The sequence below is a fragment of the Grampus griseus genome (assembly GCF_964374135.1).
Source record: "Grampus griseus genome assembly, chromosome: 2".
In the NCBI taxonomy this organism is placed as follows: domain Eukaryota; kingdom Metazoa; phylum Chordata; class Mammalia; order Artiodactyla; family Delphinidae; genus Grampus; species Grampus griseus.
Window position 1 is genome coordinate 22,527,723 of NC_139018.1, and position 16,621 is coordinate 22,544,343.

At 38.4% G+C, this 16,621-nt stretch overlaps 1 protein-coding gene across 1 annotated transcript in view; it reads left to right on the forward strand.

Annotated features, from left to right (window-relative positions):
* CEP128 (centrosomal protein 128) overlaps window positions 1-16,621 on the forward strand; it is a gene marked incomplete at its 3' end in the record, with an annotated part of 415,333 nt that overhangs the window by 337,929 nt on the left and 60,783 nt on the right. The window contains exon 18 of the mRNA XM_082649309.1: window positions 2,142-2,191. Coding sequence (XP_082505435.1) covers window positions 2,142-2,191 — 50 coding nt within the window. The remainder of the gene's footprint in view (window positions 1-2,141; window positions 2,192-16,621) is intronic.

Below are 16,621 nucleotides of genomic sequence, written 5' to 3' on the forward strand. Positions count from 1 at the left end.
ATACTTTCCCCTGGCCAAGCAGTAGGCAAAAGATCTAAGCTAGTCTCATTAGCTCTTCTCTTTATGGAATTTCATTTTGAGTGGAGTAATGCACAGATTAGTGTTACCCAGTATAAAATGCCCATTAGTTCATGCTACCTTCATCCCTACACCCCCAGACCAGTTGTCACTCTCTCCAGAGTCTGAATCCACTTTCCTGTTATCTATTGTTACTAGATGTATTGTATTGATAAGTTACTCTTACATCCTTCTAATAAATTCTGAATGCTTGCTATTCAGTTAGCAGCTGGTTGCTATCAGTTAGCAAGTGCTGTGTACCAAAGCATCCCCCAATTCCATTTATTCCATAGGTCATGATTCTCTGAGTTGAAGTCGGTACTGGGCTCAGTTGGGCAGTTTGACTGGTCTCAGTTGGGCTCCCATCTGAGTCATCCATGCTTCTGGGCATTTGCAGGCTACCAGTTGGGGCAACCTGCAGGGTTTCAGGGGTGGAAAGAATACTGGACCATATGTCTCTTGTCATCTGGCAGGCTGTCCTGGGCTTGTTCAAATGGTGGTGAAAGAGTTCCAAGTGGAAAAGTGAAAATGCATGAGGCCTTTTGGAACCCTTATTGCAGATTGGCACAGAATTGCTTCTGCTGTATTCTATTTACCAAATCAAGTCAGGAGGCAAGCCTAGATGCAAGATACATGTGACCTCTTGATGGAAGTAGTTACAATGTCGCAATGCAATTGCGTAAGGATGCAGAAAGAGGAATGATTGAGGGCACTTAATTTACCACACCCCAAGTTGCTTTCTGTACCATATAGCTAAAAATCCTGATGTGCCAACAGAAAACACTTTAAAAATACACCCTAATACATTGGCATGCTCCTGTAACTTTCTTGATATAACTCTGAGTGTGGGTGTTTGGGGAGCCAACATCAGCCGGCTACAGATAGCAAAAACGAACTTTCATCCTTAATCCCAGTACCCTGTGTCTTGAGGGGACTGCTTGCCACTCCTCTGTATTTCTCTTAGCTGTGCAATCTCAAAGGGCCATCACCATCAATTATATCATCTACCAGGTCTCCTGAAGTTTCAGGATATTGCCTGTCCAGTTATGACATATACCAGCATGACTTGGTTACCCAGTATATTACTGCTTCCCGCTCCATCTAGTAGCACTTGCTAAAAACATTTGCATTTGCCTTTCTGGGGTACCTATTGAATTTCTGTACGTTATATTTTCCTTTTATGCAGCACAGCCTCTTGGTAAGCTATATCAATCACAGGGTAAGGCAAATGCTAATGTTAATGTGCGCTGCTGTAGGTATTTCTTGCCAGTTTTCATCCAAGTTCTAACTCAGCCCAGCCCTCTTTAGGTTTGTGAGATCTAATAAGATCATAGCGCAAGGTGGTATAGCTGCAGGCAGAAAATTCTGCTTGCCAAATTCATTTTCCTTTATAGCAAGTTCATAAATTAGTCTAGGGCACTGAGATACCATGGTTATACGCATGCATTTAGACAGAACTCTCTTCCAGCCACTAATTTCTCTGAGATGGTGCCAGACAGTTGGTCAGATGTAGCATCAATGCTTCCCACCCTCTCAGTGTGAAATGATAATTAATATGAGTTTACAGTTAAGGTGGTGTTCTACGTCCGTTAATCACACCCATTATTCCAGGGTGTTTTAATTTGGTTAAAAAATTGACTCTGGAGGTGGAACTTGGCTTGGGAGCTTATTTTAAGAGCGAATGGTTTGTTTCTATTTTTTTCTTTCAAACGAAAAAAGGTTTTTTTTTTTAAAGAAAATTTTGTGTTGCTTTTGAGTTACATAAGCATTAGGCCAGATTTCTAAAACATTGGTATGATTTTGGATTTGTAATTGAGTTGGTCTCATTTTCTGGTATCGCCACCAGACCTAGGACCTCCCAGGGCTTCTTAGCTAGCTTAGGTTTGGCAGAATCCAGATCTCTACCGCATGTCACCAGTTGGGATCAGAGGGCATTTCTTTCATGTTGCTTCTTATACTTAAATATATCAAATTCTCTTTCCGGACAACGGTTTATACAAGCTACTGACTGAATCAAGTTTGAAAGTAAGAGGCAATGCATTTTGACATTGTATTTTGATGGATATTTTACTTTCTTATTATAGATCTGCTGGAGGAGACTCACAGAAAAGATGAAGAAATGGAATCTCTGCAGGTAAAGTAAATTCTCCAATAGGGCAGGTATCTTTGGTTTAAACATTTGTTTTTACTCTGTTAGCCTTCATTATTGTCACATTCAGACCACTAAGGCAAATGGAGTAAAAAAATAAATAAATAAAAAGATCTTTGAAACCCAAGTTGGAATTTGCTTCATTTTGGAAGTGTTTGAGAACATTTATAATCTCTGAAAGCAGGAAGCCAACTCAGTCTCTGTGCTACTCTTGAAAGGAACCTTTATTCCCTGGTATAGCTTAGTAGGAACTGCAGCATTAGGAAATGAAAGCAACATCTTTACAAAGTCCTTTCTCCAAAAGCAGGGCTAATGAATGAGGATGAATTCATGGAATCTACATTTTCAAGTGAAGATCAAAAGTATTCTGACTCCATGAATACCATCTACTAATGACTAACCAACAGTATTAACACATATATTGAGCTTATCCTTGTATGCCTCTCCGTTCACTATGGATGTATACACATTTCTTGGACTGGAAAATTGTGTTTGAAAGATTGCACTAGAGTTTTAATTGACATTTCCATGGTATGAGCAATTGATGTTAACTTAACATCTGACAGAAGTTCTCTCTTCCTTTTACATTGGGCTAGCTTACAAATGGGTAACTCGAGTGTCTATCTTTATTAGGGGAAACAAAATCAGTTATACTCACATGACAGAACCAATTCACTTAACGTCACAATGGGGATTAAGAACAGTAAATACTTTGGACATTTAAAGTTCTTCCTGGGCCTGGAGCTGCAAGGCAAGACTGGAGAGTGATATAATGAGCTGGCTTGAGTGCTTTAGAGGTAGAGATGTTTGCTTCTGGTGAACAAAAGATGGGGTAAGCAAAGCTCAAAGAGCAAGAGAAATGTTCTTTAATTGGGGGTTCTTCTATTTGATGTTGTATCTGGTGAGAGAAAATTGTGTAATTGAACTGAAGAATGATTAAGAGGGGTGTGTTCTGCATACCTAATAAAAGTAGCAAGTGTTAGCCACAATTTGTACAGGTTGAATTCTTCTAACATCTTGTGTTGTATTCAGGTATAAAAAGAAAGTTCAGGGCTTCCCTGGTGGCGCAGTGGTTAAGAGTCCGCCTGCCGATGCAGGGGACACGGGTTTGTGCCCCGATCCGGGAAGATCCCACATGCCGCAGAGCGGCTGGGCCCGTGAGCCATGGCCGCTGAGCCTAGGCGTCCGGAGCCTGTGCTCCGCAATGGGAGAGGCCACAACAGTGAGAGGCCCGCGTACCGCAAAAAAAAAAAAAAAAAAAAAAAGAAAAAAAAGAAAGTTCAGTCTGGGGTTAGGAAAAAAATCTCAAGTGTATACTTGCCCTGTCTATCTCTGAGAAATTAATGTCAGCAATGCTTATTGTTATAAAGAGCAAAGGTATATATGTGTACTAATTGTATATAGTGAGAAGGTGATTAAGGCTTTATTATGCATTTTGGTTATGCATTAAGTTTACCATTGGCCGCAGAATACCACAATGAGAATAAACATATTTATTGAGTACTTAGTACCTATCTGGCCTTTTGAAATGGCATCATAAACCTTTTTTTAGTTTATTTCTCTCACAGTATGAATGTTAGAACCAGAAATCCTGTTAAATGTAATAGCCTATGTTGTTTCTCGAGTATTTATTAAGTACTGGCAGCATTTTCTACCGAAACGTCCATTGAGTGCACTAGAATGCACCAGCCAGCTAACTATGGATGTTTAAACATAGTGTCCAACCTGATGTCCAAGAGCAGAAGAGTTCAACGTTTGCCCTTTGTAGTGGCAATTAGTGCCCAATACTAACACTGTTAAGAGCAAAGAAGGAGCTTACTACCTCTCAGAGTGTACGAGCGTGCAGGGACACATCACACAAAGCCTTGTATTTTAAAGACTAGAGGAAAATCCATCGAAAAGGGCCTCCATTCCTGAGTTTCCATATTCAACTATAAATATTACAGGTGATATTTTTGAGAAGATTATTAAAGTATATAGGTAGAAGTCTTACAATCACAAAATAGAACTTTGGGGAGAAAAAGAAAAAGTAGTTTTTAAAAAATTATAGCACTGGGCTTCCCTGGTGTCTCAGTGGTTGAGAGTCCGTCTGCTGATGCAGGGGACGTGGGTTCGTGCCCCGGTCCGGGAAGGTCCCACATGCCGCGGAGGCCCGTAAGCCATACCGCTGAGCCTGCGCGTCCGGAGCCTGTGCTCCGCAACAGGAGAGGCCACAGCAGTGAGAGGCCCGCGTACCGCAAAAACAAAAAACAAAACAAAACAAAAAATTATAGCACTAAGTACTGGATATTGACCACTTTGAGTTTTAAATCTTGGCTCTGCTTATGAATCACTAGGTAACCTTGAGTAATTTTGCTGTGCCTATTTTCTTATCTGTAATATAAAATCGTAAAACTGTCTTCCAGAAGTGTTTAGTGTGCATTAGATTATCCCAGAAGGGAGAGCTAAATGTTTCATTACAATTTACAGTGTTAGCAAATCCCCATGTATCCAAATTGAAGTCAATTTTATTTACTCATTATCATCATATAATTACGTATAACAGCCATTCTACATTTAATGTTATCCTCCTTAAGGGTAGGAGGTGTTTATTTATCTCTAAACACTTCCCAGTTCCTTTAAATAAAAGGTGCTCCATTTACTCATTGAACAAATATTTATTGAGTACCAGTTCTGTGCAAGGCACTGTACTGGGCAAGTTGCTTATGCTAGATAGTTTGTTGCCCTTTATACCAGAATTAATGAAAAAGAATTTTAAATAGATGTTTATAATAAAATATTAAAAAATGATATTAGAGAGGATGTATACATCATTGTGGGAACATATAACAGGACCTATCTTTGGTAGAGATACAGGTAGGTTGGGTGCAAGTACAGGGGGTTGAAGGTGGGTAGGTTGAGCAGGGGTGGAGTGGCAACCCAAGCTGGCTTCCCAAAGGAAGCCAGTATTTAAATGATAATCAGGAGTTAGCATTGGTGGGTTTGGAGTAAAGGTAAGTTTTAGGCAGTGCGAAGGATATGGGAATGCGTGAGGTAAAAGCATCAATTTCATGTTTAAGGAACTGAAAGAATTTCAGTGTGGTGGAGTATAGTGCCTGAGAGAGGAGAGGCAAGACAAGAGTTTGTAAGGTTAACAGAGGTCTAAAGGATCTCATAAAGGAGTTGGAATTTTACCTTTAGTATATGGGAAGCCAGTAAAGGGTTTGAAACAAGAGAACAATGTGATCAAATTTTCACTTTTAACAAGTAACTGGCTATAAAGTCCAAAACCATTGGGGGCAGGCAAGATTGAAACCAGGGAGACCAATTAAGCAAGTGTTCGTGAGAATGTTGCCAAGAGATGACAGTGACTTGGATTGGGTGGTAGCAGAGTGTGTGAAGAGGAATGGGTGGTTTCTTAGTATAATTTAGGATATAAAAATTTAGGGAACTTTTAGATTGTTAGGGAGTATAAAGAAAGGAGTTAAGAATGACTCTTCGGTTTCTTGATTGGGCAACTTCATGGATGGCTGTGCTAGGTCATGAGATAAGAGGAAGTTGATTAGTTCAATTTTATGGTATTCTGAGTTTGGGCACCTTGAAACATCCAGGTGGCAATGTCCTATATTGAACTGGACATGCAGAATTTGTTGTCATCAGATCTGGTCTCTGTATCACATAGAGATGATACTAAAAGTCATAGGAGTGGGACTTCCCTGGTGGTCCAGTGGCAAAGAATCCGCCTTATGATGCAGGGGACAGGGGTTCGATCCCTGATCAGGGAACTATAGATCCCACATGCCACGGGGCAACTGAGCTCACGTGCCTCAACGAGAGAGCCCACGTGCCGCAAACTACAGAGCCCACACGCCCTGGAGCCCGCACACCACAACTAGAGAGAAGCCCATGCACCACGATGAAGAGCCCGCATGCCTCAACGAAGATCCCGAGTGCCGCAACTAAGACCCGACACAGTCAAAAATAAATAATAAATAAATTTTAAAAAATAAATAAAAGTCATAGGAGCAATGAGAACTCCCAGGGAAGTATGTAGAATAAAGAAATGAAAACTTAACCCTGTGGAACACCAACACTTAAATAACAGGCTAAGGATGAAAATCCTGCAAAGGAGTCTAAGATCTAAAGAAAATAAATTCTAGAGAGCATAGTGTCATGAAGCTTAACAAATAATATTTCAAAGGGCAAATAATCAGTAAAGCTGAATAAATATTTGTTTAATCCTTGAATCCACTTAGCTAAGGGGTTTAGCTTTTAAAATAAAAATTTATTTTAAAATAAAAAATTGTAATTTCCTATCATATTTATGAAACAAATCATTCACTTTTGTAAATATCCACTAGGTAGCATAATGCCTTTCCATAGTAGGTACTCATTAAATTTCTGTTGACTAAACAAACAAATGAATACCACCCTGCTGGTCTCTTATTTACACAGAACCTATTCCTGGTTCTCTTTAAGGTCTACCCATTAAAAAACAACCACCATCCCTGTCCTAGAGTTCATTTTTGTTTAAAAAACTGGGGGGCGACTTCCAAGTTCTGTCATTCCTGTACACATACATACACACACACAAACACACACATACAGTTACTTTCACTCTCCCTCCTTCTCTGTATCCTGTTCTGCTCTCCCTCCCTCCATGAATGTAATATTGAAACAAAAGGTCAGTAAGTGAGTAATTTGTCACAGTGGTAGGAGTCGGTGGGAACAGGAAAGGATAAAATGGCGAGGGTGGGGACAGCAGCAGAGAGGAGAGTGTTTTCAATCTTCAGAGGAATCACAAACAATGGAGACAAACATATTGGGTGATTTTTACAATACAGCTGGTAATTACCAAAATTCTTCACTGGAGCTTAACGTTGTCTGGCTTTGTGTGTGTGCGTGCGTGCGTGTGTGTGCGTGTGCGTGTGTGTGTGTGTGTGTGTGACATTCATTTGCAGTTACATTGTGCTGCTCTTCTTAAAAACAAAGTATTGTCTTTGACTATAAATGTGCGACACAGTATCACAGTCCTATTTGCATATGGGTTTGAGGTACATTGAAACAAGCAAATCCCTTCTTTAATCCGCTGCAGATCAGCTGAAACATTTTAAATAGACACAAAAGATAATCCATTCTTCCTCACTTTAGTTGAAAAGTATTCAGTGACTGACACCTTATGTGTGATGGCTGCTCGTGGTAAGGTTGCTGTTGTTTTTATTTTTTAAATTTCCAGCCTACCTGGCTCACCTTTCACCAGTTTCTTGCTTTCCTCCCCCGTTTCACTTTGTGAACCCCAGAATGCAAAGCACACCAAAAGAGTATCATGCTTCGTTATGAAAAGCTTCAAAGTGCTACCTATGACAGTCACTTAACAGAGTGTCTGGAATATACATGTGCCCCTCGTCTTCTTCTGACTTACGTAATCTGGCTTTTGGTTTTATTTTAAATGAGATAAAAATAGATGATTATGAACACGAGTTTTTCTATTCATTGTCCTCTTTTACTAGGCCATCTTTAGGTTATTTCGAGGCAGTATTCATATATATAAATTGGGGACAATAATATTGGTGACTTCATAAGACTGTTGAGAGGATTAACTATGGTTAGAAATGTTTAAACCTTGGTATCTGGCAGGTCCTCCATAAATATGAATTCCACACGCGGACTATTTATTTGCACCTACTGTGTACCAGGCATGCTGCATGCTGGGCATTGAAACAGTAAACATCCTTGCCTTCATGAGACCTGCCCTCGTGGAGCCACTCCCTCACCGTCTCCTTGCCTCCCCTTTCCCCTCCCTCTTCCTCTCCTCTCTTCCTCTCTCTTCCACTAGGCAACCATGATTGTGCTAAAGGAAATGTTACATCTTTGGATAGCTACTAAATATAATGAAAAAGTGAAAAAAGTCACAATATGGCAGTAATGAAATTGACTATGTGGGCTACATATGAATATCAGTCTCATCATTTTAAGAGGAAAAAGGGAACATTTTAATTGTAGTATCTATAATCTAAAAGTGTTTCTGGACACTTTCTTCAGTATCAGTACTTTCATTTAAAATGAGCTGAATCCTTCATTTAATTTTTTTAAATTGGGTTTATGTTCTTTAAAAAAGTAATTTTTTTGGAGACATTTCAGAAGCTATGCCCTTGAAGGACATTAAGTGGCACTATCGACTTGTTGTTTTTCAGATGACCTGTAATTATGTTTAATTTCTGTCCTAGACAGCTTTTTAAAAATATATTCTGAGATCTTCTATTTGAAAGATTTTAGTTTTTTAGAAATGTTTTGGGAGTTGAGGGGCAGGTGTTTGATTTTTGTTTTTGTCATTTAAATAATGCTTAGGCACAAACATCTGAAATGAGCTGGAAGGAGAAGATAATCTTTTCCTCAGTCATTACTTCATTACAGCTACTTATAGAGTAGGCTATGGCAGTGTGGTGTTTTGAAGAAAAAAATAGAACTCGAATTTCTTAGTTCTTTTGGAACAAGTCTAATAAATATTAATATAGTTGTATTACATTATGGAAAAGAATTCCAGTGTAGAGTTGGCAGTCACATCGTTGGAGATAAACTAGGCAAGAAAACCCACCAAAGACAGAAAACTGACATGGGCAAATAAATTGCCCTGGCAGAGGCTGACAGTATAGAACATTAACTGCTCAGTAATCCCAGTAGATGCAGTCCTCCCCTAGTAAGCAACCATGGGTTAAAGTGGGCTAGTGACAGACCAACTGGGTAGTCTCTGTGGCTTTGCTGTCAGTCATTTCTGCCTGACTGTAGAATGTCCAAACCTGAATTTTCAAACTAGGTTGTGGTTTGGGGAATTTAGAGATTGTGGATAGAAAGCAGGGATGGGGTAGCTAAGAGTCCCTGAGTTACTTTAGAAGGGAAAGTGAGGGTGATGTGGGATGCTGCGTCCTAACACTGGATCTCCAGAAGAGTTGAAGGATTAGTAAAAGAGATTCTTAAATTTCCCCAGAAATTCTCATTAGCTTGGGAGATACTAAAGTATGTTTTTAGAAGTCCCAATTTGAATAAATTGGTGAACTGGGATTGACTCTTTAAGGCTTTATTAAACTGGAAGGTAAATGCAATATCCTGCTTATCATAACCTCGGATAATTCCTGAGAGTTATAATGGAACTTCTATAATTCCAGAAACAAAAATGTAATGCATATGTACTTATTCTTCCCAAGATGCAGTCTTCAAAATGTAGGCAAATCTCTTTGTATCTTTTCCTTTGTCTGCTGTATGATTAAAAAATAATGGTCCTAAGCAATGACTTAAAACATGGGCGATTATAGGGGATGGAGGCTTGGGCAACACTTTGCCCCTTTCAGGGCTTTGTGACTTAATGGCTCATTAAAATCTCTATTTTCTCAAAAGGTGAAGAGGCTTACCAAGCCTTAAATTTGGTATCAGTTCTCAGCAGAGATAAAACGTTAGCAGTCTATATTAGGGTCAAGCAGGGTCTCAGCCAATTAGATTTGCACACTTCAATTTACTATGTCAAGAGGCCTCAGGAGAGCAGAGAACGAAGATCAGTAAAATAGATTCCACTTGAAATTTTAGTGATCATTAAATTTTGTCACCCTCTTTCACGTGAAATTTGCAACTTAATTTTAATTTGAAATTTATGACAATAAAAATGGAAAATAGAATACCCTGAGAGTGAAGTATTCTTGTGTCTGAGTGTATGGAAGTTGATTGACTAGATTGTTTTCTTTTGAGAATAAAAAATGTAAAACTGTGGCTGGTTTTGTTTATCCAAAGGGATGCAAAGCAGAAGTCCTAAAGATTCAGCAGTCTCCTTGAATCAAGCTTCTTAAAAAGCTTCTAAAAAACAGACGCCATTTGGAAACATTTTAAAAATGCAAAGACAAAGTGTAGTCTTTGAACTCAAAAGCCCAGATTTTACCCTGTGACATAAGGTTTACTAAAAACTCAGTAGTGAAAATGAACTAAGTATGTGTTGCAGATTTTGTAAATTGCTGCCACAAGGGAGGAATTTATTTTATCTGTCTCCATACACCATCCCTTTCGCAGTTGACACCATAAAAAGCAACACTTCCAGAAAACATCCCCTGGTACCTTCATCAGAATCCAAGCTCTGGTTTCCTTGGGCACTGGGCCTGATGTAAAGAACAACTTTCATTTTCTTGGGAAAAATGAAAACCATCTAAGCATGTTATGACGTTTTGCAAGTGTTGAACTTGTCTGGGAGTTCTTGCCATGTTTCCAGAGTCAACTGTCGCCTTACGATTTGGGGCAATTTCACCTGGGTTGCAGTTTGAGTGATCATTTCAATACCATGCTCCATAACGTGTATGTGCTTGTTCTTCTCCTGTCACATCCCTAAATGGGCCTCAAACTTTGGACAACTAACCATGTGTCTAGGCCCTTCGGGCTGCTATAACAAAAATACCAGAGACTGAGTGGTTTAAACTAGAAACGTTTGTTTCTCACAGTTCTTTTTTTATAAATTTATTTATTTTACTTATTTTGGGCTGCGTTGGGTCTTCGTTGCTGCGCTTGGGCTTTCTCTAGTTGCGGTGAGCAGGGGCTACTCCTCGTTGCGGTGTGCGGGCTTCTCATTGCAGTGGCTTCTCTTGTTGCGGAGCACGGGCTCTAGGTACGTGGGCTTCGGTAGTTGCGGCACATGGGCTCAGTAGTTGTGGCTCACGGGCTCTAGAGTGCAGGCTCACAGGCTTTGTTGTGGCACACAGTCGTAGTTGTGGCACACAGGCTTTGTTGCTCCGTGGCATGTGGGAATCTTCCCGGACCAGGGCTTGAGCCCATGTCCCCTGCATTGGCAGGCGGATTCTTAACCACTGCGCCACCAGGGAAGTCCCGTTTCTCACAGTTCTGAAGGCTGGGCAGTCTAAGATCAAGGCAGATTCACTACGTGTATTCAGTATTTACGTTGGCAGATTCAGATTCAGTATCCGGCGTGCTTCCTGGTTCACAGCAGACAGAGAGCGCTCTGGAGTCTCTTTTATAAGGGCATGATCCTTTCATGAGGACTCCACCTCTGACCTAATCCCTTCCCAAAGGCCCCACCTCCTAAAATCATCACATTGGAGATTAGGATTTCATTCTATGAGTTTTGGGGAGACACAAACATTTAGGGCATAACATTGTGTTCTCTATATTGTCTTCCATCTCCTGATAACAGTGACAGTTGTGAAAAGCAATATTTTAAGTAATGACTGTGATGTACAACAGATTTGGAAATAAATGCTCAGCAGTAATATATATCTGGGTGAAACAATTTCTGCTGACTCATAAAACGAATCTCTGAGGTTCAAAGTATTAATAGGAGATCATTGAAAGAAACTGTAGTCCTCGCTTCAAGGGCTATCTCCAATTCCCATCCCTGGCTGATCTTCCAGAATATAAAGAAACAGAGGATTTCCCCAGTCTGGGATCTTGGAAACTCACTAATGTTATGTTTCAATCTATTAACAAATACTTATTTAGCATTTGTTAATTCCTGTCAAGATTGTGCTAAATCAACCCCAAAGGGTGATGATCTGTACATTAGAGAAGAAAAAAAATCACCCTCTGTCTTGTTAATGAATGATATTAATAGCTACCAGACAATTCTTTTGTGTCATACACTGCTAAAACTTCTAAATGTATGTCATTTATTCCTCGCAACAATTTTATAAGATAGATACTTTTATTCTCATCTTACAGATAAAAAAGCTAAGGCGCATAGCTTGCTCAGCCAGTTAGTGGCCAGGCTGGTACTTGCGTTAGAATTCGCTTGTCTTCTGTGCTACTGTGCTTAAATGCCTTGTGAGCTTATGGAGAACAGAATTTCTTCACTTTTTTTGTTTGTTTGTTTAGGTTCCTGGCATTTCTTTAAATGTTCCTTTAAATTTCTTCTATTTTTTTCTATGAGAATGATTTGTTAGTAAAGATATTAAGCATTTAGTGTGGTAAAATACTAACTGACCTCCTACTTCCTCAAGAAAAAGACTAAGAAGCTAAACAATTTTGAGAGAGCGCATTAAATAAGTCAGGCGACACTGGGGTCTTAATAGTAGTGAAACTTCTTCCTGCCTTTCTATAACTTTAAAACTACTTATAAACCCTTAGGCTCTAAGCTCACATGTATATGGTGACTGGACAGTGTTATATGTATATTTAGCTATTGGCATGTGAGAAAGATTTTAATTCCTGGTGCAAGATTATGAACAATCCAGTAATCTTGAACACTTCTAGGAAGGAGAAGGGATCATTTTTCTTTTTCAGTTCTGCACCTTTTCTTTTTGCTTATTCATCATGTTTTAAATAAACAGACTGAAGAAAGTTGTTATTAAAGCCCTCCTTGGGCTTCTTCAATTTCAGTTTTAAGCCAGGTTCAAAATATTCTGGCAAAAATTAAAGGCAACATTGAAAACGTTTGCATAAATTTTAAATTGTGCAAAAGGTGATAAAACTAAACTGAGCTGAAAGAATGACTAATAAGCATCTCCTCTTATATCTTTGTCTTTTTATCATACTCAGTGATTACTTTGGTTTTAAAAAATTATTTCTGAAGTGCATTCCTCTTCCAGAGTATCTGCTTTACACTTACTATTCTAAGTTTAATTTGTTAGAAGTTTAGTGTTTACTTTTAAAAGTGTGAAGACTTATTAGCATGCTAATAAATAACATTTAATGTCTGTTAACAATGTTTCTATATTTGCCCATAAAATGAAATAGAAAAATACTACCTGCAAGGGACTCCATGCCTTTACTACATTCTGGTGGTAATTGAAATCCCTGGTTCTCATTTCATTGTTAGAAAGAACTAATAAATTTGTCACGAATGGAACAGGGGTGGAGGAAAGAGGCCATTTATGAGCTCAGTGATGAAACTAATCTCCTGCAGCTCAGATCTAAAAGAACTGGGAGACCAGCACAATAGAGGTGCCATTTAACTGCATAACATCTCCGCTAATTAAGTGTAGATCTTTGCTCTCCTTTATCCTTTCTTCTGCTCTTTCCCCAGTGGTATTGACTGTGTGTGTTTCAGCTGGCCTAATGTCAGACCCAGAAGTCAGAGGGAGTTGCAACTTACTTAAGAAAGGCATATGCCAAAAATATAATCTTTTTTTATTATATACCGAAATAAATATAAAAATGTGTGCAAATAATGGTTTTTATTTGAACATTAAATTTTGTTGTGATATAGTATGTGTTTTGTTACCCTGTCACATGACATCTGTTAAAAATAAGTTTTGGAATGCTCTTCTGGCATGTGTAATTTTGAGAAAAGCCTGCAGAACAGTTATCCAGTATATCCTCTAACCTCTACCACACACATAAAAATAGCCCTGGTGGTAATATTGGCATTTATTGGCTATTTGCTCATAAAACTGCTCTGTCAGCATATGGTATTTCCACTACTCCATTTTGTCAACATATTAAATAAACAAACACACACATTTTTTTTAACGTGACCTTTTATTTGTCTTTCAGAGTTAATGTAGACTCCTTTGAATCAGGTGGACCTGGATTACAGTCTAACTGCCAACATTTAATCACAATGTACAATTCAATACATATATCTTTGAAGTCTGTTTCTCTGACTTAAATAAAATTAGTCATTTTCACCATTGAGAGTTTTTGTGAACATTAAATGAGAACATATGTGAGAAGCACCCAATACAATTTTTGCAAATAATAAGCTTTTAATAAATGGTGTTGATTTTTATGATACTGGTGATTTAAAGGAATGTTTTCATTAACAAGCACAACACACATACCACTGTCCCTTTTGTTCCTTAAACTAAGCAAATTCTTTCCTGTCCCAGGACCTTTGCCTTTGCCACTCCCTCTCTCTATAATGCTTTTCCCTTAACTCTTTCGGTGACAGCTCTTTTTCATCCTTTAGTTTTCAGCTCAAATGTCACCTCTTTGTGAGAACTTAACCTGATCAACCTGTCTAAAGCAAACCTCTGCCCTTACCCCCCATCATAGCTCCTGGGTGTCTTCTTTATTTATGTCCATGTCTTCTCCTTTAGAATGTAAGCTCCATGAAGGCAGAGAGACCTTATCTTTCTTGTTAATAACTGTGTACCCAGTGTCTATCATAGTGTCTGTGTCAGTAAACGTGGATGAATTAATTAAATGAATAAATGAGTGGGAGGGAGGAGAAAGAAAGGAAGGAAGCAATGATGTAGGGAAAGAAATTGGAAGGAAAGAAAAAATAATGGATAAAAGGAATAAAGGACAAAAGGAAGAAACGTATATAGCCTGAGGAATGGTTTATATTCTGGGCATATGTATTTATGCACATACAACTTTTAAATTTTGCTTTAAAGTTTAAAAGTTGAGTAAAAATTTTCTGGTTCTTATTTTAGTTTCTTATCCCTGGTCAGCATGTCTCACCTTATCCTCTGCTTCCAGTTACATACAGGGTTTCCTACAGGGTGACCTCTGTGAGGCCAGAAGTAATTCTTATAGGACACCAATATCTTAGAAAAGGGGGTTACCAAACTTCCTGTAAAGGACCAGTATCTAAATATTTTCACTTTTACAGGCCATATGCTCTCACCCAACAACTCATCTCTGACGTCATAGAATGAAAACAACCATAGACAATATGTAAAGAAATGAGTGGGCTATGTTCCAATAATACTTTAATTATGGAAAGTGAAATTTAAATTTCATGTAATTTTCACGTCATGATTATTCTTACTTTGACTTTTTTTTTCAACCACATAAAAATGTAAAAACCATTCTTAGCTGGCAGACCTATAAAAACAGGCAGCATGTTGGAGTGACCTACTGTCGTACTTTGCTGACCCTGCCTTGGAATGAACTACAGTTTAATGGTTATCTGTCTCAAGAATGTTTGTCTTTTGAAAGATGAACTGGAGTGGGAAGAGTCAAAGAGTAAATTTTTGACCTCTTCCTCAAAGAATAAATTTCTGTTGGTAGAATTTTAAATAATTTTGCAAATAGAAGGAAACTATAATTTTGGGTAATCAGTCAGACCTTCCTGAACTCCTAAAATCACACTCCATTAGTGGGCCATTATCCACAGGTAAGGTTGTGAGTGTTAAAAGTAGCTTTCATTACTGGCTAAAACTGCCCAGGTGCGTCTGTTAACAAGCTCACATCTTATTTATTCCTTCCTTCATAGACTTTGGAATTTAGGATCAGTTACTTCCTGGGATGATTTTGAAAGCCAGACAGTTGGGGATATTTTGAAATGAATCACTATTCTTTATTTATAATCCTGAAGAGTAAAGTATTTTAAATTTCAAATAATGATTTCCCTAAAATTTGTGACCTTAGTTGGGTAAACAGTTATTTGGAGGAACATTTTAAAGGTCCTTTAAAAATCATTAGAAATTATTATGGTCCTATTGGTGTTATTTTTATAGCTATTACTATTTATAGTGCTTTAAGTAGACAATAGAGCTTTCCAACTCTTTTTCTTTACTCACATCTCTCTTAAACAGCCAAAGCTACTATTTAAAATGCCACCTTCGGAAGATGCTAGTCAGACTGCAATGAGAAATCAGAATGAAGCTCAATTTGAAGAAAAAGCAGTTAAGTACTTCATAGGTAAAATATTTAGAATATTTGGAACTGAATAGTCAAAATACATCTGCTTTATTTCAGGACATACAGGGTAAGTCAGCCTTCAGGTATGCTTCCCAGAAGTTCAACTGAAAACTAAGTTGTTGGGTTTTTTCTCTCAGTTTTTGTAGATACTAAGAATAGTGCACCATTGATTATCAGAGTACATATAATCTAAGGCTAGTTTTAAATCCTTTAATCACCTTTCCCTTTCTACCTGTACTTGTGTATTACAAAATGGAGGTTAGTATAGTTCTAAGCTGAGTCAAACTGAGTCAGGAAGCAAGAAAAGCCTGAGTTATGTCAGTCGGATAATACATTATTTTAAAACTATCTATGCCTTGATTAGTCATTCTGAGCAGCAGCCTCTCTCTTTGTATAGAATGGTGGGAGATAACTGTACGCAGTAGCCCGCAGAAGGAATGTGGGAATGAGGGTGAAAAGGAGAGTATCTAATATAATATTCCTTATGTTTTAATTCCTGAAAAGAATTGAGTAAATGACTTTCCATGTAAATTAGGATGTGGATTATTGGAATTACAATTTAATTCCCAAGGTGGACTGTTTGCTTTTGCCATTTAATGACTCAGCCATGTGACATGCACAGTAGTCAACAATCATGTGTTGCAATTCAAATATTCAAGAGCAAGGAGCTTGGGACAAAGGGTTCTGTGATTATATGGGTTTCCTTGTGAACATGCTTCACTTGGAAACCCAAGAGATGTGCACACTTGAGGGAAACAAAGGAGATGTTAGCCTGAGGGAGTCTCATTAGATCAGCTATGTTTGGTGGCAGTCAGATACACACCCTGAAAAAAAAAAAAGCACACCCAGTTGTTTTCCACA